Below are 25,794 nucleotides of genomic sequence, written 5' to 3'. Positions count from 1 at the left end.
AACAAAAACCTTATTCAATAATAAATTTCAAATATTTTGAATAGGAACTTATACCTTTTTTACCATCTGTAAAACTGACGAAGTGGCAACCATCTAAAGAAAGAGAAATCAGCTGACACGGAAAAATCTAAATTCCGCAGATTTCTGCGCTACGGGCTACAACTACAGAAAAATTCTGCGGTGTTGAGTTTTCATTTACATGGCGCTTTGGTAAGACAGATCGTGTCAGCTGACTCGGGTTTACGTACCGGTAGGTTTACGTTCTTGACTAATTTCAGCTTTAATTGTCATGTAGTTAATATGGCGCCCGAAAAGTGACAATGAAACTTCCTTTTTTGTATCATATGGGGTGTTCACAGTTCGTTCCAAATAGTGTCTCAAAATGTAGACGTCTACATTTTCAGACACAATTTGGAACGAACTGTGAACACCCCAATAGATTTAGATTAGCACAGACACAAACCAAATTCGGTCTAAATAAAAGTGGTGTTTAAGGCGAGTTAATACAGTTCAATGCGAGTGTGAGCGTGAGCTTTTTATTTTGATCAATGTCTTGTTATTGTTATTACTCAACTTTTTGCTATAGTTGAGACATGAAAAGATAGAGAATTAAGATATCTTTCAAAATTATAGAATAAAAACTAATTTAAAATGCATAATATGCCTTTTTTCGAGCTATGGTTCTATGCATTTTTTGAGTGAGTAGATGGTGTTTCAGTGTTTCAATGTAGAATTAAAAATTAACGATATATATCGATATATCGAGTTTTCGTCTCTTAAATATCGAAAATATCGAGTACGGCGGATATCGATACTTTTGCAGCTCTACTTTGTGAACGTTCACGCTCACGTTCGCATTGAACTGTATATCAGGCTTTAAAGGAAAGCTATTTGTATGGCAAACTCCCAGGGCATGAATCACGTATGACGACAACCGTCTGAATGATATCATGTCGATATTGTCTTGCTTCATAAAAATCACAAATTGTTTGATCGTTTGTGCGATATCGTCAACTCGATTCCAGTTTTGCTTCACGTAACAGTAACAGTAACACGTAACAGGAACACAAATGCATAAATCAGTGTTTTGACAACATCGTTTTGTCAGTATCGTTTGAACGACTATCGTTTCAAAGTTATGTGATGGTTTATGAGTAGTGTTTAACGTTTACCTGCAAAATGGCCCAGAAACTCGAGTTAAAGGCTCAACGTGAACATAGTATAAGCTAGTTATATTTGTTGTGGTTTATTCACATTTCTGGGGGCTTGGCAACCGTGCTCAATTTTCTTACTTGCTTTTTCTGACGTTTGGATTTTCGCGTTTTGGCGTTTATATGTCAGTCGCATTTTAGAATTTCTGTGAGTTGGTTTTTTGTTTTGGGTGTTTCTTTTTGTCTACACTTGCAAACATAAATTTACGTGAATATAAATAAAATAAAATAGAAAGATTAATAATAGTGTATAAAGAATGATTGGTACATTATCAGAGATAAAACGATTCCTGCATTGGGGACCAATTACTGCTTTAAGTAAGTTTTTTTTGCTATCTTCCATACATATACATAAATGAAATATGTAATTTTTAAATAATTTATCTATTTTGCGTCGGAATCGGAAGTTATGTTTGTTATGCTTGTTCATTGGCGTATTTTTTCATGCATGGTTCTGTGACGATGCGAATTGCAAACGACCACTTATCCTACCACATATGGACATATGTTTATGAACAAAGTGCAGATAACTTGGCAACTTATTTTACACTTATTTGGTGAATTCAGCGAAATTCCCATGTGTTGGTTCCTGGAGCAGTTGTGATTTTTACACCTTAAAGAATTTTACTTCGAGTGCGTACATGTTTAACACGCTCTATTAAGTTTTGTAGATGGGGAGTGTGAATTAATATGCTTTACAAACGGTATGATCTTCTGAGGACTGCAACAAAAATAGTATGCCTCCTTCATTAGTTCAAGCGTGCCATGTTCTTAATTATATGCAACTTCCGCATTCGCACCAAAACGGAAATTATTAACTTTCCTACACTTGGGCTTGGGTAGCACGAAGGTATAGGCTAATCAAGCATTATGTCCTTTGGTTTTGCTAATATTCATTCATGTTGAGCAGTGCACGTTAGTGCCGTGATATTTATTTAAGTAGTTGACCATTGGTGGTCACAAAATTTGGTTTTAGTAAACTTGTCCTTATTCGTAATACACAAATCACGCCTCAACTGTGTTTTGGTAAAGTAAGTATTTAATTAAATCGTAATTTTATATTCCTTAGTAGTTTTGATTGATATACCGAAGTGGCTTTGTGGATACTTCGATGCTGTGTCCGGGACTGCTAACTGCCATGTTCCGTTCTGCGACGAAGTCGACACTTCTGGCGTTAAAGTCGTCAAGTCGTTGCAAATTGTGAAGCATCCGGAACGCAAGTATATTTATATCTTGCAATATTTCAAAAACTACCAAATATTTAATGTGTATATGCCATAAAATTTTTAGTTTGAGAGTTGACAGCTGTCAAATCAACTGCTAATTTCTTTAAAAAATAAAATCTTTTTTAAAATACCACTTATTAGGTTTTTAGTCCCGCTAGTCACGAATTTTATTCCAAATTAAAAGTTTGACAGTATACAGCTGTGATTAGGTTTTTCGACGTTCCCACGACAGTCGGGTCTACGTAATCGGAACAACCCAGATTTATATCTGGCCAAGGACTGTCACTCCAACAACACTCCCCAAAAACCCTTTGGGGAACTTGTATGCTGCTACAACAACAACAACATTAGGTTTTTAGACATGCTGATAGCGAATTTTATGTCAAATTAAAACTCTGAGAGTTGACAGCTTACAAATAAGCTTAATTTTTCTAAAAATAAGATAATCTTTAAAAATGCCACTGAATAAGGTTTTATACATGCGAATCACGAATTGCGTGTCTAATTAAAACCATACGTATCGGTGGTCAATTTCTCTAGAAATAAGGAAAATTTCCCACAAATTAAACGCACTCTGTTTTAAGGCTCATTGATCTTGAATTATATATCACATTCAATCTTTTTCGGTTGACAACTGTCATTTTCAATGGAGTAAAACAATATATTTGTTTAGCAAAATTTGATTTATTATATACGAGGGAACATATCTAATATTACGTTCAAATTGGCCCCATTTAACTTGTTAAATGAAAAAGAGCTTTTTGGAAAACACAATCGTCCACGTTGAACATTTGGAGTTACCAATAAAGATTAAAAAAAAATATTTCAAATCAAGTTTTTGTGTTTCAATTTGTTTTGTGCGTATGTCTGCTTCATGATATTAACGCATACGGATAACTTAGAGGCTTCAAAATGTTGAATTCGTATGCACTATTTATCTCTGCGTTCGATGAGACCTCTTGGAAAATAACTAATTACCGCTTTGTTTTCTTTGTTGGCGGGCAGATATGCATACAATTTTGATATTTTTTGATAATTTTTAATTTTTAATATTTTTCAGAATATAAGCAGAAAGCTTTCTGATACAACTCTGCGCCGAACTGGTTTTCGAAACGATTTAAATGATTTAACTGGTTCAATTTTCCATCAACAATTGCATGCCATTTAACTTGTTTATGAACATGTATTGTTTATTTAACTGGTTCAAGCCCATTTAACATGTTTAGCTCGTCAATTTGAACGTAGTATAACATCATGATTCAAGAATTAAAGGCTTGCTCATTAGTGACATTCGAGTTTTGACACTCCCTTAGCTCCCTTACAAAAGCTTTGCACACTCACACGAACCCACACACAGTGCCTTGCTAAGTCGACGTTCAGACACGAAAACTTTTGTTGCGGAAACTCTAAGCTTGTAGGGGAGAGAGCGACGAGGAAAGGGGACGGGTACCGAGTCGCCCTTACTCGGGAAACACGCTTTGTGCTCTCGTTCGTCTGAGTAATTCAAGTTGGCGATTCACAGCTGACAACAACAATTGCGTACAAAAGAGTTTCTGTGTGTGAATGCAAAGGGCAACACCAAAAGAGAAATCGCCGATAATAAGAATCTCGAGCTTCCGTGTTTGAACGCAGACTAAGGGAGCCGATTTTGTCAAGAGGGAGCGAACCCTTGGTGTATTTAACAGGTGATAGCAGCACGCTTTTATTTTTCTTCGCCTCACGGCTTCATATGTCAAATGGCTGCTGTTGGTTGGTTGGAGCAGTTGATTGTTTATTGTTTTCTGTTCTGTTTCACATCCTTCGTATGAAATTTTTGACAGTCCTCGCCGCAAAAGCAAAAACAAAATACATGTACATTTTGTTATTGGCGTACCGATACCACCTTATTGAATACGCCTTGGAGCAAACCTTTTATTATTGAATCATGGTATAACATGAATTTATGATCAAATTATGAAATAATAACAGTTATTATATTCATAAGTTAGGGATAGATCATGATTCAATAATACAAGGTTAGATAATTATTGACAGCTGCGGTTTGACACTCCCTTACAAAAGGTTGCATTTACGAAGGACGGAGAAAGGGGAAGAATGAAATCTCTTGGTGCGAAAATGGTACTATAAAAGTACGCACAGTAGGCAATTAGTAGTGAAATTCCTTTTGTAAATTCTAATGTATTTGCAGGAATTCTGGCATTTTAAACGAAATGTTGAGCGTAATATTGATATATCTACGTGAATTGCGTAATTTATGTGCTATTTAGCTGTATAAAAATTGCAAAATGACTCAAAACTAAAATAAGACTACTATGAGATTGATGTAAACATCCAATTTAAAAACAGTTTATGTTTTCATCAGTTAATATGCTTCATATGCATATACAAATAAACATATTGCACAAAAGCTTGTACTTTATTTCACACCAAAGCTACACTGTTTCCATGTAAATTTGCAAAGAAGCAACACGTTGCCTCTGCTAAGGAAGCGGTGCGAGAGAGACAACTGTCAGTTTATCGAACCTTGTATTATTGAATCATGGGGATAGATGGGGCCATCTGCTATATGTTCGGCCCAAACAATTTAATCTAGGCCCCGATAGTTTTTTTAAAGATTTTTTTATTTTATACGAAATTCGTCATTTCCAAACCTTCAGTTTTCTCATTTTTAAATAAAGTTATTTAGGTTTGAGTTTTTGGAAATTTCGGACGCCGAATTGGATTTTGCATTTGAATTTTCAAAAACTAGTTTGAAATTTGTAATGAGCGAACTTAAGAACCTCTAAATACTAAATTTCACGAAAATTCAGCAATTTATTGAATTATTGGACGCAGTATTGGATTTGTTACTGGAAATTTGCAAATATAGAATAAATTACATTACATTTGTCCATGATACAAAAAAGAAGGTAGTTTCATAAAAAAACAACTTTTGAAGGATAATAAAATTTTTTTTAAGCTTCATAAACTGTGAGTATTATCATCGCCTTGCCACTTTGATAATATTAAAACAATAATCGGAGTATTTTCCTTCCCATATTTATACCAATTTAATAATATTTCAAATGAAAAACCATTATCAGTGCTTGGTATTTTTTTACTTACGTAGCTCGCACTATTATTATTAGAAATACATAAAATGTAGACTATTAAAGAAGACTTCATCGTAATTGTTCTTTTCATTTTATAATAAAAACCGCGCGCGCATTATGTTGACATTTTTTCGTTTTCTTATTTTGAATACAATCTTGCGATCTAAAAATATAATCCTAAAGCTTGTTCTTCCCAAATAAAACATTTTTATATTTTGGTTTAAATTTACTTTTAAATTTCTAATCAGCTTTTACAAAAAATTAGCTTTCACAAATTTAGAACTTAAAGTTTCTAATGTATGCGAAGAAACCTGAAGTTGCCTTGAACAGACCGCCCTCCCTAAACAATTAACATATCGTCATATAAAGTACACAACCGCGTATCAGCAAAATACAAAACTCCGTATGTGAGGATGCATCAATTATTTTCTAGAGAGTAAAAACGCTCATATTTCAAAACGGTTCTCTTTTTTTATAAAGCAATCGCATTTCTGGCTAGTATATTTCAGGACGAATGGATAAGGCTTGAGCCAAGAGGTTGTGTGAGCAAATCCAATTTTTGGCAAAAAAATGTCAGTTTCGCGGTTTTGGAGAACGACGATGCGCGGTTTTGTACCTTAAACCATGATAAAAACATAGCAAGGTAGAACCGTTCTCTTAATTTGTCGGCCATGATTTTTTTTGAAGTTTGCCAACATTTTAAAATCATATAAAAGTGAAAATAAAAAATTGAAATTATTCGAAATTGTTGTTGCTTGAGATGGAAAATGAAAATGTGTGTGTGAGTTTGTGAGTAAATTTAAAAGCTAAATTGTTTGGAAACGTCAAGAATTTTAAAAGTGACTCTCAGCGGTTCTACCTTACTATATTTTTATCATGCTTTAACGATATGTAAGTATAATTTTGATCACTTTCTTCATGCGTTGTAAAACCTAGTCATCAACCCCATTTTCGAAATTATGTAGCCGGCATAATTTTTAAGTCCATCATATTTCACACCTTTGAATGTACTGATAAAATCTTCTGCTTAAAAAAAAAATATTTCTTCTAGTGATCAGGTGGCATGAATTTGATGAGATGTCATAATTTTATTAAAAATCAAATGGTTAACAACAAAAACGAATCTAATTTGTCGGAAATTTTGTACGAATAGCAACTCGTGTCGGAGCCATTATTCAGTTATTAAAGGTTTTGTAAGTAGCTTGTTTTCAAAATTTGACACTCCCACCCACAGGGATGATTTATGGAAGCAGGAGAAAGAGGGGAAGAATTCAATCACACTTCCTAAAATGGGAGCTAAATTCCATAAAAAGGTGTGGATAATAGTGAATGGTGGTATTTTAAAGCAAAAACGAATTTGATTTAATTATTTAATGTAAACAAGCTTATTTACATCGAATATAACCCCTGATTGTTATTAAAAATAAATATTTCTATGTATATACCAAACTTGCGTACGTCAGATGGCGCATAACTCGAGAATGGATGGTCTACTTTCAGCTTTTTTTTTTGTTGTATTTGTTTGCCAGATGATGCATATGAAGAAGCTATTTGTTTGTGGAAAATATGCATTATATTTATTTAAAAAAAAAACGAATATCGAATATGGTAATTCGAATTCTTTGAAGTCGCATTAATGCTCTGGGGAGAATATTCAACATTGGCTTACACAGCCGCAATTGACGATTCGTGCCGGACGAACTGAGGAAGAATAAAAAGAACACGCAGTTATGTTCAAAATATGTAAATATGTAAAAAAAACGATTTGATTTAGAAAATCTACGTATTTACTTTTAATTAGGTTGACTTTTTTGATAATATTTCCGAAGGAATGATAAAGTCTTTAAAGTTACATCTTTTAAATTCGACCTTAGTTTATTGCACAATCAGGAGCTTTTGATTTTAGTGATTATGCATAGTGTCGTAAGTATATGGTAAAAATCGCTGTGCGTTATTTTTCAGAAGAAAATATATTATAATGAGAGTTACTGTAGTGTTTATCCGATCTGAAACAATACCCGCTCGCTGTAATCCCAAAATAGCTAAAATATCAGTTATTCTGGATTATTCAAATTTAACTAAGTTTTTCCGAGTAGCTTTTTTACCGCTTGATATTTGAAAATGGCGTTAAAGTAATATATTATATATAAGATACTCTTGAAAATTACACCAGACCTGAATGTGTGCCTGTAATAGAACCAGAGTTATGAGTATTCGAAACTTATCATCTGGAAGGAAGCTCAAGAAAATAGTTCACAACTCGCACTCGCGTTTTAAATTTTTTTCTGCAGTCCCGCAAATCCCGCGTATCCCGCTATGTAATCCCTAATTTCTGATCCCGCAAAAATGGCACGGGACCCCGCATTTGCGGTATTGGATTCCCTAATAAGGACGCATAAGTACTGACAAATCCTTTTAAAATTTAATCCTTCAAAATTTGCAATACGTATTTTGAAACAAAAAATTTATATTAAGGGCTAATTTACACACGAACATATCCTCGAATTTCGCCCTTCTAAGTTTATTAGCTTAAAAACTGAAATTAATTAAAAAAGCTTTTTCAATACGTATTCGTCCGAAACAGAATTCGCCCTTTAATTTGGGACGCATATTGTTATTCCACATTGCACTAAACTTTTTTAAAATAATTTTTTGAATTGATCTTATATTTAAAATTTTGACGTTTAAAAAAATTCTGACGTCAGAGGGAAAAACTAAGACCGCAGTTTCACTATATCTTCGTGAGTATATTTGTGTGATTTGAAATTTTTTGGTTTTGTCGTGTTCTTACGGGAGTGAAATGACAAATAAAATAATGAAAAAAAATGTTTTTAAAACAAGCTTTTATTTAACATGTACAATCAAAAGAATAAAATAAAGTAGTTAAACAAACGATTTTTTAGCAAAAAAATTTTGTAAAAACTGCACTTAAATTAATAAAACAAAATAAGTTAAGCCTTCGCTAAAGTAACTAAAAGCCAAATAGTGAAAGGAGTTACTCAAACTCTAATGAAAATTACTAAGAAGTTATACTGATTCACTTCGTTATTAAAACTCTCTGTAAAATTTGAGTGCCGTAAGATACATAGGCGGTTTTGTAATTGGTCGATGGGCGGTTTTGCAAAAAATCGACGATATGTATATCCGTACATATGTCCATATGTGCGCTCTTAAGACGAATGCACAGGAAATTAAAATTATTATAACGTTGCTAGAGCACTTTTCAGATTTAAATCAAATCAAATTATTTGATAAACAAATTTTTACGTAGAATGCTGAAACCGAATCTCAAAAGCACGACAGAGAGTTTGACGCTGTCAAACGACAACAATTGACTAAGGGCCGTTCTATATCCGGTTAACACTAACCGGTGGTAAAATGTCGATAATGACGTTTAACTGGGAGGGGAGTGATAACCACACATTGAAAAAACGGCCCTAAGGGTGGTTTTCGCCATCTTTGGCTAACACTAACCCCCATTCAAACATCGATATCGACATTCTCTGTTATATGCATAGCAGTAGCGCTCTATGAACAAACAGTTCTTATAAAGATTTTATCTTGTCGCTTTAAATAGAAAAGTTCTTTAAATGTTCACCTAAGCTAATCCTCTTGACCACTTCGGCATGTTAATTATAGAAAATTGTTTTCCGTTTACCTTTAACATCCCATGGCACACGCCTATGTAGCATTATCCGCATCGCCTTAACAGTATTCAGAAGAAGCACATCGCACTAACTGAAATTTTTTCGCCTGCGGGATATTAGAAGTATGTACACTTTTTAGATGCATGCATGTGCATTTTTCAGGCATTAAGCGCTGGTTATACTTACATTGCAAGTGCAGGGCATAGAGAAGCAGCGCATGTGAAGCAGTGGTGTAATTGTACTCGGCATAGAGCGCATAATTTTCCAGAATCAGCTGCTCACTGTGATCAGTTAGTCTGTTCCACTACTCCAGCATTTAGTTAGGAAAACATAAGTGAAGAATGCTTATTCATAGCTTAAATGAAGTCGACACTAAAGTTAGTTGCTGCTTTTTGTCATAATTTTCAATGAAATGGCGGCAACTAACTTTATAATTGACTTTGTTTCGAATATAAATATGCCCCAATGTATGTACAAGAACGACTTCTCAGTAATTCCCCTAAATCTGATGGGTACTGGAACAGACTAATGAGAGCAATGGGAGTGGCATCTCTCTTTGAAAATGTCACATAGCGAAAAATCAAAATTCTCCAGACTTAGATGCCATGCCCTGTCATGCGCTGCGTAGGATAATCGCTTGTATGCAAAGCTCGTTAAACAGATTCTCTATGTGGCAGTACTCATGTTATGCGCTGCAGCACAATGCAAGTATAACCAGCGCTTTATATCGTATCTCTTTATTTCTCTAACTCCCTATGTGAGGAAACCTAATAATGTAATTTTTAACAGAAGTGCCTAAAATTTAACAATTTGGCTATGTTAAACACAGTTGAAGCTAATTTTCGGTATTTCTCTTACTTGCGCCTGAAATTATACTTATTATTAAACAAATGTATAGCGCTTTTACGTTTTTTGACAAATTGTGCTCTGTTAGTCATAAATTTTACTGTATTTTGACCGCCTTCGTATCAAGACCCGTGGACCATCTAGGGAATTAATTTACATTAGTTGCGTTCGACAAGTCAAAAATTTGTAAGTTTTTCCAAATTTTTACTGGATGGCGTTCGATAACGACAAAAAATTATCCAACACACAAAAATTGAGAGAGCAAGCGTTCATTTTGATGCAAGAGAAGCGTTCATTTTGTACTGGCAAAATTTTAGTCAGCAAAAATTCTCCAACACGAAAACATATGGTTGCAATTTTTGTGAACAAACAAAACAACAAACAAAATAAACAAAGTCAGCTGGTGTGTCTTCTTCTTCCGGTTTTTGCAAGTGATGGCTAATTTCCTGTTCGTTTACTTTTTTGCTTTTTCTTCTCTTTGGGAGAGAATTTTCGCTTACTCTCTTGATTTTGATTGTTGGCTGGTGTTGGCTAATTTTGTTATCGAACGCAACTATTGTATATTGCATTGTCATCGTGATTGAAACTATGCGGAAAATTTCAAGTCTCTAGCTTGTCGGGAAGTTAGTTTAAAATCGATTGGAAATTTCCGCGGGATGGCCAAGTTAAATAAAAATTTGTAAAAATGTATGCCAATTAAAAAGTGCCATGTGGAATTAGACTTAGTGAATATTTTTATGCACGTAATTTTGCGAAAATTGTTTAATGCCAAACATTGCCAATGAAAATGTTGTCATTTAATGCCTAGTGTGAATTCACATAAGATACTACATATGTATATGTATCTCGGCATCAGGAAATTAAAATTATCGTGGCCTTAAAGTAGTATATGTGACAAGCCCCAAGTCCACTTAAATACAAGGATACATACTAAAAAAATACAGTTATACAAAGTGAATAGCTGCCACGCCGTACATTGGTGCTAAAAACATGGCCATGAATTTTGTTTTTTGAGTGATTAATTAAATATTTGTTAATAACAAATTTATAAAATTTTTTGATTAATATCAAAAAAAAAAAATAATAATAATAAATAATAAATAATATAAAAAAAATTATACGAATAATTTGGTAAATAATTTGTGTTATTTCATTTGCAATATAAATAAATAAAATAAATCAGTGTGTTTTAAAATTCTCCGATTATAATTCGAAGCAAAATTTTATTATATTTCATTTAAAAATGTAACTTGAAAACGGTTCAGATTTGTGTCGCACTGGGCGCTGCTTGACTAATTGTAAGCCCACTTCTATGTAGGCTCTCTTAGGACTGCGTGTAATAATAATGCTTTGCATAATTTTCCAAATAAAAACCAGGAACTGGATAATCAAGACTGAATCCTATTATACATACGTAGCCAATTTTGAGCCCCGGTAATATGTTTTAGAAGGCACGACCATTTTGCCATTCCTCCAGTCGGCCACTCTAATCTACATACATATGTACATATCGCAGACGTTCTTCAAAAATGTACTAACTAGAAATGTTACGTTATGAAGAAGGGAGCCTTTACAATGGGGTTTAGCAACGAGTTACTACAAAATATTGCTTCAGATTTTGTATGGAGGTTTGCTTCTAGCACATATCATCAATTAAATTCGTTCGATTCCCAAACTTTAGTTCACTAAACTATGAATTCAGCGCATTCATAGTTAGTGCTGCCTTTGGTTTTTGTTTGTTTTTATGTTTTGACAATTCTAAATCAAAATAAAATAAATCACAATAAAATAACTCGAAATCAGTGGTACCATTCTCACGAATTTCGAATTTGCGTGAGAATTTCGTGATCAAGACGGAATTCATGATAGCGATGTCACGACGGGATCTCCGACGGAATTGATAATAGACCTGTGATTTTTTGGAATATGTCATTCTTCCAGCAAACGGGCGATAACTGCATACGCATATGAGTATGCGCACGTTAACTTTACTTAACCATAAATAATACTCAGAATTTTAATCACTTTTCCTTATTTCCATAATTTCAGGCATAATAAAGGTAATAACTTTAACTACGCTCTATATGAACTCAATGTGGTGGCCACCGAATGCCACTTTGGGTGGTTTTATTAATCAGGGACTGTTTCTGCTGCTCTCCTCAGTAGCCACCTTCAACTACATAATGGCAACGCTCACAGGACCTGGTTTATTGCCCAAAAAATGGAAACCAAAAGTAAGTGCACTTAAAAAGTTGTTGTACTGCATATTTTTATGTACACAAATTTACATACGCACCTTTCTACATATTTACGAATGACTGGTTTATATGCATGTTAAGATTATGCATACATACTATGTTTATTGAAACTGTATTCTTTGTTGCGCCCTTATTTGTACACAGTCGGAAATTGCTTAACCGCACAAGACGACAAGTCAAGTGGGGTCAATAAAATTCCTTATAAAGGTAATGAATCTATCTGTCTTACCATCTCGATAATTTTTCATAGAAAATGTCTTTTTAGTTGACGGTAATTTTTAATTTTTAAAACTTCCATCCATATTCCCAGATTTATTTTGAACAAACCATATTAAAAAACACGTAATTTTTAATTAAAACTTTAATGGCCATATAAAAATTAAAAAGTACCTTTAACTTCTTCATGACGCAATGGTCGGAACTGAACCAAAATAGTATGGGGCCACCTTTGAGGTACCACCTTTCCGATAAAAAGAATAATCGGTTCACATGGTTCAAAGCTATCCGGTAAGTAACATACATACAAAAAAATATTCGCTTAAAAATACTCAGTCAGTGTTGCATACCCCACCTGTAAAACTCTAATATCTTAGCTGTTGGGTAAGATGCTGCAATCAGTATTGCCGTTTTGATCCATATACTTCAAAAGTGATACGTGTTTGTGCAAATTTTCGGAACATACTTTATTTTTTCGCTCATTTCGCGCGATACTGTACAAATTTTGATACATGTTAAAGAGAAAATATATTTTTATGTACGTAGTGGCAGCTTTTAAAATTTCATCGAAAATACTAAAACGTTTTGGGGTCAAATAAGCTTAATGAAAAATGCTTTAAATGAACTATGTATAAAGAGCTGACTTCATTCATTTTTAATTTACTTTACTTGCCTCATAAATAGCTCTGCAGCTGCAGAGCATATATTTTCAGATTAAAAATTGATCCAATATGTAAAGAGAAATAGAATTTCATTAGAAACTGTTGAGAATATGATGGGTCGTATTCATTGGGCCTGAGCACACTAGCCTGCTCAGTCGGACTGAGCAGTCCACCACTCGAACGCACACTGGACTGGGCAGTGGGCCGAAAACAGGTTTCAGTTTTGTATACACCCTGCAGTAAAATTTAGAGACAGTCTGACAAAGTGCTAGTTCCAAACTACATATTTATCTCAGAACTAGCTCTGAACTAGTGCAAAAGGAACGCAGAGCGCGACAGTTGAAACTTGCGGTGTATATGTGCAAATGCTCACTAATCGTACAATACGAAAGTAGCTCAGCGAGAAGACCTCCGACTCAACCATCGTTGGTCGCGAGTTGAAATCGCGGTGGAGGCAGTTGTGAGTTTTCAAATTAAATTAATTTAAATTGTTGCGTACAGCTTATATGTTTTTTTTAATAAAATATGTAACAAAAACTGAATTTGTAAAAGAAGAGAAAAACGAAAAAATGTCCAAAAATCTAATCGCAAAAACGTTTTCTTATAAAAAAAACTGTCCAAAATGGAACCGGTTAAAAACTGATTTCAAAGTAATGCACTGGGCGACAATTGCCACCGCCACCCTGTGGGAAAAATCTCTAGTTCTGAACTGGTGCGCTTCTAGTACATTTAGACCCAGTACTGGGTCGCGATAAATCTATTTTGCATGCAAGCAACTGGCGAATTTAACATGGCGATGTCCTAGGAAGTGTCAATTGCCCCCCGCTAAATTCTATAGTTCCGAACCAGTTCGGAAATCGACAGACGAAAGAAAAAAGTATCATGATTTTTCAATCTTTTTGGTTCATCCATGTGTGCGATTTTAAGTTGTTTTAGAAGAAATGTGCTTTCAATTTGAAATTAAATTTATTTGAATGATTGTAAGAAATGTACGTTTACATACCTTTAGCTGTAGCTGAGTTTGCAGAGGTGCTCGCTGTTATTTCTTAGATTCCAGACGGTCGCAAGATGTTGAAATGTTAACACAAATTTTAGTTTTGTATTACCAAGCTATGAAAAAGCATCTGCGAAGCACAGAATAGAAGCGTATTTGAACGAAAAAGCCGCCAAACACATATCTATGTAAAGTAAACAAGCCCCCCGCTGCATCCCTTATTCGATAATTCCGAACTAGTTCTAAATTCGACAAATAAGATCTAGTTCGTTCTGCATTTTTTTTTCTATAGTTCCGAACCATTTCTAAATTCGTCACTTTAGATATAAATTTCTAGTGAAAAAACTGAAAAAAATTAGTTTTTTTTTTAAATTTGATTCACTAGTCCGCGGTTTCCCTACAGGGTATATTATAACGGTAGAAGGACTTACAGAAGCAGAAGAAGAAAAAACCAAACATTTATGAGTTATGCATATTATTTTTATACCCGAGCGCACTTGTGCACAAGGGTATTATAACTTTGTTGATGTAATGGTTGTTTGTAACTGGCAAAACGATTACATGTGTATATCTTCGTAACCGCTCCACCAATTTCTCCCAAACTTGGCACAGGTACAACATACCAAATGGCTGAAAATTTTTAAATCGGATAACAACCACGCCCACATCCCATATAACGGTAATTTTTGAGAAATATGAAATCTTCGATAAATCAGTAAATACGAAAGCTAAGTTATTGAAAATTGATGCATTCTTTAACATGGAATACGTTTATGATACAATTTTGGAAAATGGGCGTGGCACCGCCCACTTATGATCACATTTATGTATCTCGGTAACCGTTCTATCGAAATTGATTCTAACAACAATCCCTTTAAAATAAGTAACATTATTTGGAATTTTCGAAAATTACCGTGATACCGCCCACATATGACTATATAAGTTTATTTCATTATACTGTACAGCACTCAGCTGGGTATTGGACCAAACAAACCCTGCAGGGAAAACACGGACTAGTGAATTAAATTTCTAGTTTCGTACTAGGTCTTTATCGCCAAAAAGGAACTAGTCCGATAAGAGCTAGATCCCCACCAGTCCAAAATCGCCGAAAAGTGGTACTTTAAAAAAACATTTTTTTTTTCAGTTTTTTCACTAGAAATCTATATCTAAAGTGACGAATTTAGAACTGGTTCGCAACTGTAGAAAAAGAGATGCAGACTGAACCAGATCTTATTTGTCGAATTTAGAACTAGTTCGGAACTATCGAAAAAGGGATGCAGCAGGGGGCTTGTTTACTTTACATAGATATGTGTTCAGCGGCTTCTTCGTTCAAATTTGCTTCTATCCTGCATTTCGCAGATGCTTTTTCATAGCTTGGTAATACAAAACCAAAATTTGTGTTAACATTTCAACATCTTGGGACCGTCTGGAATCTAACAGCGAGCACCTCTGCAAACTCAGCTACAGCTAAAGGTATGTAAACGTACATTTCTTACAATCATTCAAACAAATTTAATTTCAAATTGAAAACACATTTCTTCCAAAATAACTTAAAATCGCACACACGGGAGAACCAAAAAGATTGAAAAATCATGATACTTTTTTCTTTCGTCTGTCGATTTCCGAACTGGTTCGGAACTATAGAATTTAGGTCTAGTTCGGAATTATCGAAAAAGGGATGCAGCGGGGGCAATTGACACTTCCTAGGACTTCGCCATGTTAAATTCGCCAGTTGCTTGCATGCAAAAGAGATTTATCGCGAACCAGTACTGGGTCTAAATGTACTAGAAGCGCACCAGTTCAGAACTAGAGATTTTCCCCACAGGGGACTTTTTTAAGGGACTGAGTCATATGTAAAAAAAGTAATTTCTCGGTTTTTCGAAGTTAGCCTCCGAAATCCAGATATGAGCCTTCAAGTTCGAAACTGCACCTTTGGTAATGAATTATTTTTAATTATTGCATGTAAAAAGCAAAAAAAAAAGTAAAAATACAGACGTGGTCCGCCTTTTGCTCTTATTTATATGGTATATAAATTTTTTGTGAAAACTTATATTACAGGTCAGATCTTCAAAAAAATAAAAACTTTATATTTCAAAAAAATTTGAACTGATTTTTAAAAAATTTTAGAAAAAAACACATTTAAATAAAGGCGATTAAACCCTCTTTCTTTTTATATGCATATTTGTATACATGTATTGTGAATAAAAATTTGAGAAAAAACACTTAAAAGGAAAAATAACTTTTTTATCAAAAAAAAAAATAATGTTAAACAAAAAAATTACTCACCTTTTTTTAAAAAATTGGCATCGTTGTTAAGGCGATGGAACCCCTTTCGTCTAATATGCATATTTGTATACTTCGTATATAAAAATTTTAGAAAAAACACTTAAAAGGAAAAAGTACCAGTTTTTACAGAAAAATTACTTATTAGCAGGGAACGGATTTTTAGGACCTAAAAACCTATAAAAAAGGCAAAATAAAGTAACGAAATAGGCTGGAAAAGGCAAAATAAAATAGCGAAAAAGGCAGGAAAAGGCACTAGGTGTTGCAAAAAAGGCAAAAAAAGGCAAAACAAAATAGCGAAAAGGGCCAGGAAAAGGCAAAAAAAAGGTATTGCAAAAAAAGCAAAATAAGGCACTAAAAAAAGACAGAAAATACGAAGAACAATCAAAAAATACATTTTTTTTAGAAATGTTTATATTACAAGTAAAAAGAGAAAAACTATGAACTAGTTTCATTATATGAAAAATTTGTACTTTGAATCTTTGACTATTTTATCCTTTCGAGTTTCTAACTCATAAAACTTTAATCTGTATAGTTGTAGTAACATTGAACCACAAGATGCATTTTGAAGTTTTCTGGCAGCATTTTCATTCGATTTTCGCGAAGAAAAGCCTTGAATGTACTAAATGTGCGCTCGAGGTAAGTTGATACAAGTGGAGCCCAATTTAAATATGGAACGTTTGAAACGTTCATATTATCAGGAATAAGGGCGTTTCCCTCGCCCTTTACAATTTTATCCACACCCCTTATTGTCTTCAAGCCTACGTTAGCTGAGAAAACGGCTTTGAATTTTTTCAACACCAATTTGGCAAGAGGTCCCTGCGCTTCTATAAGCCGCATGGGCATGTGTATATTTTTTAATCTTAAAAAAAAAAAAATTTTAAATGCTATAATCACTTTTTTAAAGGTATAAAAGGCAAAAAAAGGCAAATATCTTAAAAAAGGCAAAAAAAAGGCAAATATCTTAAAAAAGACAAAAAAAGGCAACATCAAATGTGTATATATGGAATCAGGGAAAGCTAAATCGTGGACATTCTTAATCGAATATACTCTATCTCTTTTGCAGAAAAAAAGGCAATTTCCATAAAATCCGTTCCCTGCTTATTAGTAATACAATTGAATACCGTTTTTAAATAAAACAAATAATTATTAGTGTTTTCAGCATTAATTCGTTCTTGTTCACCCACAGCCCTGTTAAAAATAAAGCAAAAGAATATGTATATAACAGAAGTCTAAGGCATATAAAAGTATAAAAGCACCATGGTTTTTGATTTTTTTACATAACAGGTTATATATGAAAATAAAAGGTAATTTTCTATTTTATTTATATAAAGTATTCCATTGTATTACTAATTAGTAACTTTTTTCTTTAAAATATTTTTTATATTTAGTATACAAATATGCATATCAGAAGAAAGGGGTTTGATCTCTTACAGCGATACCAATTTTTTAAAAATCGGTTAGTATTTTTTTGTCTACAAGATTTATTTATAAAAAAAGGTATATTTATTTAAATGTGGTTTTTCTCAAATTTTTATATACGAAGTATACAAATATGAATTTCAGAAGAAAGGCGTTTGATCTCTTACAGCGATACCAATTTTTTAAAAATCGGTTAGTATTTTTTTGTCTACAAAATTTATTTACAAAAAAAAAGGTATTTTTTGTCTACAAAATTTATTTATAAAAAAAAAGTATTTTTTCCTTTAAATGTGTTTTTTTTTTTGAATTCTTATATACGAAGTATACAAATATGCATATCGGAAGAAAGGGGATTTAAGCGTCTTTACAACGATACCAATTTAAACTGTTAGTAAATTTTTTATTCAAAATATTTGTTTTTATAAAAAAAGATATTTTTTCATTTAAATGTGTTTTTCTAAAATTTTTATGTACAAAGTATACAAATATGCATATAGGAGGAAAGGGCGTTTAATCACCTTTACAACGATATTAATTTTTTAAAAATTAGTGCAAAATTGTTTAATTCTTCGAAGACCTGAACCCTTTATAGCACCTGTGATATAAGTTTGCATAAACAAAGTTATATACCATTTAAATAAGAGCGAAAGGAGGACTACGTCTATATTTCTAGGTTTTTAGTTATTTACATGCAATAATTAAATATAATATTTTACCAAAGGTCCTATTTCGAACTTCGAAAGCCCATACCTGGATCTCGAGAAATCACTGTTTTACCTATGACTCAAGTTCTTAAAAAAATTGGTTTGATCTAATAACCAGAAAAAAAGTTGATTTTGCCGTACAGTGTTATATCTACCTGAACGTTCTATCGAAAATGTTTAAAATAGGGATAAAACCACCCCTGCTTACCATGTAGCGGTAGGTTTCGGAAAGGTGAAAAACATATATTTAATAATTGCACCTGGTATTTATTGATCGGCTCCGCTGGAACTTAGCATTTTTTACTTGTTTTACTTTTAATTTCAATTGGTTGGTGTTTATAAATCCCATTCGACTAATCACATGGTGGCAGAGACCAACAGGGTTGCTTATAAAATTTTAACCATGTTGAGTGTTCTTTTGGCGGATTTTACTATACAGAACAAGCTGTAAACTGCTCTTTTCTTCCTGGTCTACACCAGTATATAAACTCGTGTATAGTAGTGGCCGTCATTGACGTGTTGCTTTAGGTTCTGTACTTAATAAACGCTACAGTTTAGCGTAAACAAAGCACGCCACCGATTGGACACGTTTGGGTGTGCCGGAACACCCACTCCCAAAGTGACCACCGATAGACATCTGCAAGTAATGCAAACTTAATATAGGCTGCACGACATTGTGCACTTTCATTTTTCTTCTCAATTTGGTGGTAATTATTTGTTGCTTGCACGCGACCACGAATGTTTCTAACACTTCCTGTTGTAATAAATAGGCGTATTAGTTACTAAGAAAACGCGAGCGTGGAATGTTAAAATGCTTTATAATCGCAATTATTAAGACCAATTTTACTGCAGGCATAGAAAAATTGGGGTGCAAACAAATAATTGGTTGGTGGTAAAGAGATGGCAAGTTTTTATGAATTAACTACAATGCTTGTAGGTTTCGTTATAAAATAAGCAATATGTGTGTTGTTACAGATGTACATAAACAGACGGCCAATGCATTTGTCACTCGACTCTCACACCTGCTCTCAGAGATAGAGAGAGAGAGAGGGAAAAGTCATGTGAGAACAACAATGGCGACCTAGTCACTGCTGCCTCTACTGAATGGTAGCAGCACTGAAAGCTGTGGAGAAGACAAACCCAAGCCCCAGCCGACGATGACGGAGCCGATATTCCACCACCTGACTATGACGGGTTACAAATAGCTATGGCGCGCTTGAAACACAACAAAGCTGCTGGAGCTGACAGCCTGCCAGCAGAGCTGTTCAAGTACGGCGGCAACGAGTTGATAAGATGCATGCATCAACTCTTCTGTAGAATATGGGCAGATGGATGCATGTCCGTCAACTGGAATTTAAGTATGCGCTGACCAATCCACAAGAAAGGTGACCCCGCCAACGAAGTTTCAGGCAGGGCGACTCCCTTTCATGTTAGAGAAGATGATAAGAGCTGCAGAATTGAACCGCTTAGGAAAATTTTTTTACAAGAGCGTGCAGTTGCTGGCATACGCCGATGACATTGACATCATATGCAGCACGAACCGCGAAGCCTGTTCTGCCTTTTCGAAGTTGGATAAGGTAACAAACCGATTAGGTCTGGTGGCCACTGACGAGAAGATGAAGCAACTCCTGTCATCAAACAAACAGACAGCGCATTCTCGCCTCGGCACTCATGTCACTGTTGACTGTTATAATTTCGATAAGGTGGAGAATTGGGTTTACTTAGCCAATTCAGGAATAAAGTACTCTCTCAACGTACGAAAATCACACTCTATAAGTTACTCATCATGCCAGTTCTGGTATATGGCGCAGAAGCATGGTCAATGACAACATCCGATTAAGCGACTCTTGGAGTATTCAAGGGAAATATTTTGCGGAAGATTTACGAGCATTGGCGACGGCGGGTACCACAAAACGAGCGATGAGCTGTATGAGCATTGCAACGAGATGTATGTACATAGTGCACCGAATTAAAATACAGCGGTTCTGAGGGAGACTCCCACTGCGATGGAAAGACCAAGTAGAGAAGGATTTTGCTTCATTTGGAATTTCCAATTGCCGTCACTTGGCACAGAAGAGAAACGACTGGCGTGATTTGTTGAACTCGGTCAAAATCGCATAGGCGGTTACAAAATTTGATTTGGACTGTCACCAATCTACATAAAAACATAGACAGACGGCAGAGTTCTCAGATCCGGATTATCGGTGCAGTTAATCTGATTAAAAGGGACAGACGGCAGTAATGCGGATTAGCGAGCCGCAACTTCGCCAGTAGAATGTGAACTTATTTCCTTTTTATTCATTCATTTATTAGTTTTATATTTTTTTTAACGTTGCTTTCAGTTAGATGTTGACTTTTTAATAAAATTAAACTCTAAAAATTTAAGGTAAATAATAGTAAAATGAAAAATGTGATGTAAATAAAATAAAACAAAAGAAAATAAAATAAGGTAAAATGAAATATAAATCAAACAAATAAAAATAAAAGAGTTAAATAAAAAATAAAAACAAAAATTTTTTGGCAATCGCTAAAATCGGGGATCGAACCTGGCAGCATGGTTACCGCTTGCCAAAATTTTTTTCTACCAAAATTTCTCAAGAAAAGTTACCAAATCTTCACTAACAAAATCTTTACTTCTTCACTGTGAAAAAAATATACTGAATAAAACTGCTATATTTCATAACAAATGTGTATATACCTACAGCCCGATTCTGTGCACTTATTTAACAAATTAAATATTTTTATAATATGCCAATTTTTGATTACTTATCAAGAACTCCCAGTTGTAGCACAGAAGTTAAAATCTATTTTCTTAATAAATTATCAAGATTGAAAATCCTATTGAACATTATAATAATTTTTTTATTAGAATATATTTTTCTATCAACAAATTACTGCATGCGCCGATATTCTCATTTTCATTGTTGGTGTTTCCGATAGGGTAGGAGCATAATGTAATGTCGAACGATTTTCACCAGCTCACAAAAAAGAAGTTGTGGGTGCTTTTAACCGTCCGTTTGACGCGTACACAATTTCGAGTAAATACCGAAAATTACTAATTGGTTTGCTACTCGGTATTTCATAATTTACTGTACGTGTCAAACGGTCCTCAGATTCGGATTCATTGGGTCGAAATACATGTCAGTAGGTGGGTCTGGTAAAAAGTACCCGACATTTTTTTTTTGTGCCGGAATAATCAAAACGATTTATGGACTTTACCAAAAATTACCGAGTTACCAAACCGCTTAAAGTTACCAATTTCGGTAGAAAGTTACCAATTGTGGCAACCATGCCTGGCAGCTACAGAATTCTAGTACGCAACTCTTACCATTACCACTCGGCTACCGCGGACGCCAAACTCGCATGCTTTCTTTGCTTACTTGTACAAAAGACAACAGCTGGCCGTTTTTAATTCCCAAAAATTTCGTGCATTTGTTCGGCTGCTTATGCGCATTTGAAAGAGGAAAATGCATGAGTTAAAGCAAATAAAGGCTGTTTATGCAAATAAGCGAGCCTGTTGAAGTGTAAGAACTGCTTCTGCTTACCGACAATGGATTTAAAACGAATAAAGTAAAGACGTTTGAGTTGTATAAAAATTTATTAGTAAGGTTTCCTGTTTTACAAACACGTAAGCGCGTAACTTGAACTTTTAAAACATAATATATATATATATATATATGAACGGCAGTCGGTAAGTGCTTAAAAAGTCGTAGGTGTTTTCCCCTATAACTGTTTGACAAAGTAGCTCGTGGTTAAGAAAGTAGTAGTAGTAGTTAAGGTTTAATTGTACGATTTCATACTTTAGTCTTTAAGGCACGTTGATATCAAGGGCACGGCTTACTTCCTACAATAAGGGCTTTTTAGCTTTACTCCACTCAGGAAAAAGTCACCAACTATAATGATTTGGTAACTATATATAAGCAAACCATGTGTTGAGAAATACATACGTAACTAAAAGTACGGATGCCAATTATGCACTAGGAAAATATTTTTTAGTTTTAGAAGTATGCGTGCACATTACGGTGGTCCTTAAATGTAGGAAGCAAATTTTTACTTCAGATTTCCTAAGCCTCAACCCCTAAATCGACTATAGTATAGTCGAAGATATCACATATAAATTTTGGCAACGTTTGGAGTCGGTGAAGGCGTGTCGCACAGGGGTCAAAGTTCAGATTACTCGGGATCAATATTTATATGTAATATTCTCGGTTTTAGTAATATCGTTTTTGGGTATTAAATGAAAAAAATATATATTTTTATTTTTTTGACTCCATAGAGGCATCTGTCCTTTGAAGCCTTTGCGACACGCCTTAACCGTCTCCAATCGGGACCAAAATTTAAATGTGATATCTGTGACCGTATTATTACCGATTGAGGGGGTCAGACTGAAAAAATCGTTCGTTTGATTTTTAAGGACCACCCTAATATACACGCATATTTCAATGAGCCCCCACCCTTTTATGCGTTTTTGTCTGTAATCACCACATGAATTATATGTACTAAGTGTCACATGAAAATATAAAATCTTAATCATCATACTCCAATTTATACTGTTTTATTTTAGAACCCAAATGATGAAGACCACTTACAATTCTGCAAAGTATGCGAAGGTTTTAAAGCTCCTCGTTCACATCATTGTCGCAAATGTAAGTCAATTGTTTCTTTCAATAGTTTTTGAATTTCATTTATCCTCCCCTTCTTAGGCGATCGGTGCGTTAAAAAGATGGACCACCACTGTCCGTGGATAAATCATTGCGTTGGATGGGCGAATCATGCTTATTTCACCCACTTCCTTACCTTCTCCATTTTGGGCAGTCTTCAAGCGTCCATTATTTTAGGATTCGCCTTCTATCGTGGCGTCCATCGATACTGGTATCTCACACATGGTTACCTTCATTTAGCCACTGTGCAATTCACAATGGCAAGCATTATAATGACCATTATAGCAATGGGCTTGGCTATTGGTGTTGTTATTGCTTTGGGCATGCTTCTTTATATACAAGTAAGTGATTTGTTTCTTTTACAAATGACTACAGAGACTCTAAATAATGACTCTTTATTTAATAATTTTCAGCTTAAGTCCATTCTGCAAAATCAAACTAGTATTGAGATGTGGATTGTAGAAAAGGCTATCTACAGACGTTACTGCAATCCAGACGAAGATGATTTTGTATATCCATACGACTTGGGCTGGCGTCGAAATTTACGTCAGGTATTTAACAGAAGACTTGTAGAAAAAGGAGATGGCACTGTGTGGCCCGTTATAGATGGCTGCGACCAATACACCTTAACGGTAAATACATACAATCATGTACACTTATAATAAATAACTATCGACTTACCTTCTTTTCTTTCAATTCGTTAATGCGTAGCGTGAGCAAATTGCACAAAAAGCAGAGAAGCGCGCGCGTACGAAAACATTTAGGTGCATTCGTCCAGCAACAGGTCGCTTCCTGCCTCTTTTTTCGCAAGGTTTGCGTGTCTGCCTTTCACCACCGTGCACTGATGAGGCACGTATTCGCCTCGAACCCGGTGACGTGATTAAAGTAACCCGCTTCCGTAAACACTGGTTGTTTGGCGAACGTGTTGTGCCAGAGGTAGAGTTGCTCCAGCCGGGACTACAGCGCAAGGGGCCGATACGCGGCTGGTTCCCACGTCGTTGTGCCATTGAGCTTATACAGCCCGAGGAATATTACTATGCGAATAGCAGCGATCAATCAGAGGGTGAGGCTGAGACTGGTGGTGAACATCAAAACGCTGCCGCCGAAAATAAAAGAGAAGTAAATAGTGCCCCAAATGGCGTGCCAAAAGTGTCTAAGAAAGCGCTTGCAAATGGAAACGGCAAGCAGCAAACCAAAAATGGTCAAAAAAAGAAAAATAAGTGATGCACAATGTATATGGAACTCTTACATGCGTGCATACATATGTATGTGCGCGAAAAGTATGGAAAATACAAAAGTGCAATTTTAAGTCGCTATGTGGGTGTTGTTTTACATCGTCAGGGGTATTTTAAAGGACATCGGAAACTTAGCGTGTGTCACTCAACTACTTCCAAGACTTTCTTAGTGCTTAGTTATAATTTTTATGTAGAAGCCATATACACTATACAATATCTGCAGAATAGTAGATGAGTGGATTTCAATTATGCGGTTTATTGAAATTCTTTGACTTTTTTAAATCTGAAAACTTACATATGTATGTATGTGCGTACATACTGGCAGGTTAATAAAGGCTATTGCTGTTGCAAATGATATTTGAAACATTTCTTATTGTTATAACTTTGATCTAAACTGAGATATTAATAATGGTAAGTAATTTTAAATATTCTCTTAGGCAAAGCGCGTGTTGTCCTTAATTTGAGTACCCAAATTCAAATGTCAATGATAACTGCAAATTGATTTCAATCTATGCATTATAGATACCATTGTGCTTAAATGTCATATTGAAAAATTTTGGAATCGCGCTTTTAAATTTGAGCTTTAAAATTTTATACAAATTAAAAAGTCAGCAAATGGGTGCGCTATCCTAATGGCTTTATTAGTTTTTAGAAAACTATCTCGGATGCATTTTTGCAGCCTGTACAATTATTGTAGAACTGCGCAACTGCAAACATCTGCTAAGCGCCGCCAACTTCCACCATAGGCAGCGAACACAACAGATGCCCGGCAGGCAACAAACACAACACATCACCAACACGCCGGATCGCGATCGGTTGCCAAGGCACACGAAAATACTACAGTTAAACTCAAACGGACGCCAGAGCAAGATCTAGTAGATAACCGTCTTCATGGGTTGACATGGAATATCGGTCCAAGAGACGAATCCGCATAGTAACTCAACACTTTTGAATTGCGCCGGATACAATGTGCCCCACTTAGATCGCGAAGTGGAGGCTTAGCGTTCATCAGGCATCAAACTGTTCAATATCGTGTTATCGACTCCAGGGATACAATCATAGAATGACAGGGCATATCTATATCCGTTCAGGCGATGCCGAGTTCGAAATATTTAACGTGTATTTAGCCACTGTCACTAGCTGCCTGGGAGGATATCACCCTGAAATAGGTGCGCTACGTATGGTAGTTGGTGACTTTAATGCGCTCCGCCTGTCGAACAATCGTAGGGAATGCACTTGATCGTGTGGATCGATAAACCTGCTGTCTTTGCTACCTGGGAACACCGAACCTATATAAACTTCAATAATGCTGATTGGAACGACTTTGCGTAAAATAC

The 25,794-nt window shown here is 34.9% G+C and overlaps 1 protein-coding gene across 2 annotated transcripts; it reads left to right on the top strand.

Annotated features, from left to right (window-relative positions):
• The first annotated feature begins 1,322 nt into the window (after nucleotides 1-1,322).
• On the top strand, nucleotides 1,323-24,821 carry LOC108372552 (palmitoyltransferase ZDHHC6). 2 transcript variants are annotated; one of them, XM_017628277.1, is made up of 6 exons: nucleotides 1,323-1,529; nucleotides 12,072-12,256; nucleotides 23,126-23,207; nucleotides 23,265-23,563; nucleotides 23,636-23,854; nucleotides 23,934-24,821. In XM_017628277.1, the coding sequence occupies exons 1-6, from the start codon at nucleotides 1,469-1,471 to the stop codon at nucleotides 24,444-24,446; spliced, it is 1,359 nt and encodes a 452-aa protein (XP_017483766.1). In that variant the 5' UTR covers nucleotides 1,323-1,468; the 3' UTR covers nucleotides 24,447-24,821. The 2 variants fall into 2 exon arrangements, with proteins under 2 accessions (XP_017483766.1, XP_017483774.1); XM_017628285.1 differs by lacking the exon at nucleotides 1,323-1,529 and adding an exon at nucleotides 11,847-11,993.
• Nucleotides 24,822-25,794: the final 973 nt, after the last annotated feature.

The sequence above is a fragment of the Rhagoletis zephyria genome, unplaced genomic scaffold (genome assembly GCF_001687245.7).
Source record: "Rhagoletis zephyria isolate East Lansing unplaced genomic scaffold, Rhagoletis_zephyria_1.1 Rzeph_scaffold_00074, whole genome shotgun sequence".
Classification (NCBI taxonomy): domain Eukaryota; kingdom Metazoa; phylum Arthropoda; class Insecta; order Diptera; family Tephritidae; genus Rhagoletis; species Rhagoletis zephyria.
This window is presented reverse-complemented; position numbering and strand designations above follow the sequence as displayed.

Coding starts and splice junctions, on each gene's coding strand:
- LOC108372552 (XM_017628277.1), top strand. CDS start 1,469: ATGATTGGTACATTATCAGAGATAAAACGATTCCTGCATTGGGGACCA. Junction 1,530..12,071: donor GGGACCAATTACTGCTTTAA/GTAAGTTTTTTT, acceptor CCATAATTTCAG/GCATAATAAAGGTAATAACT. Junction 23,564..23,635: donor GCATGCTTCTTTATATACAA/GTAAGTGATTTG, acceptor AATAATTTTCAG/CTTAAGTCCATTCTGCAAAA.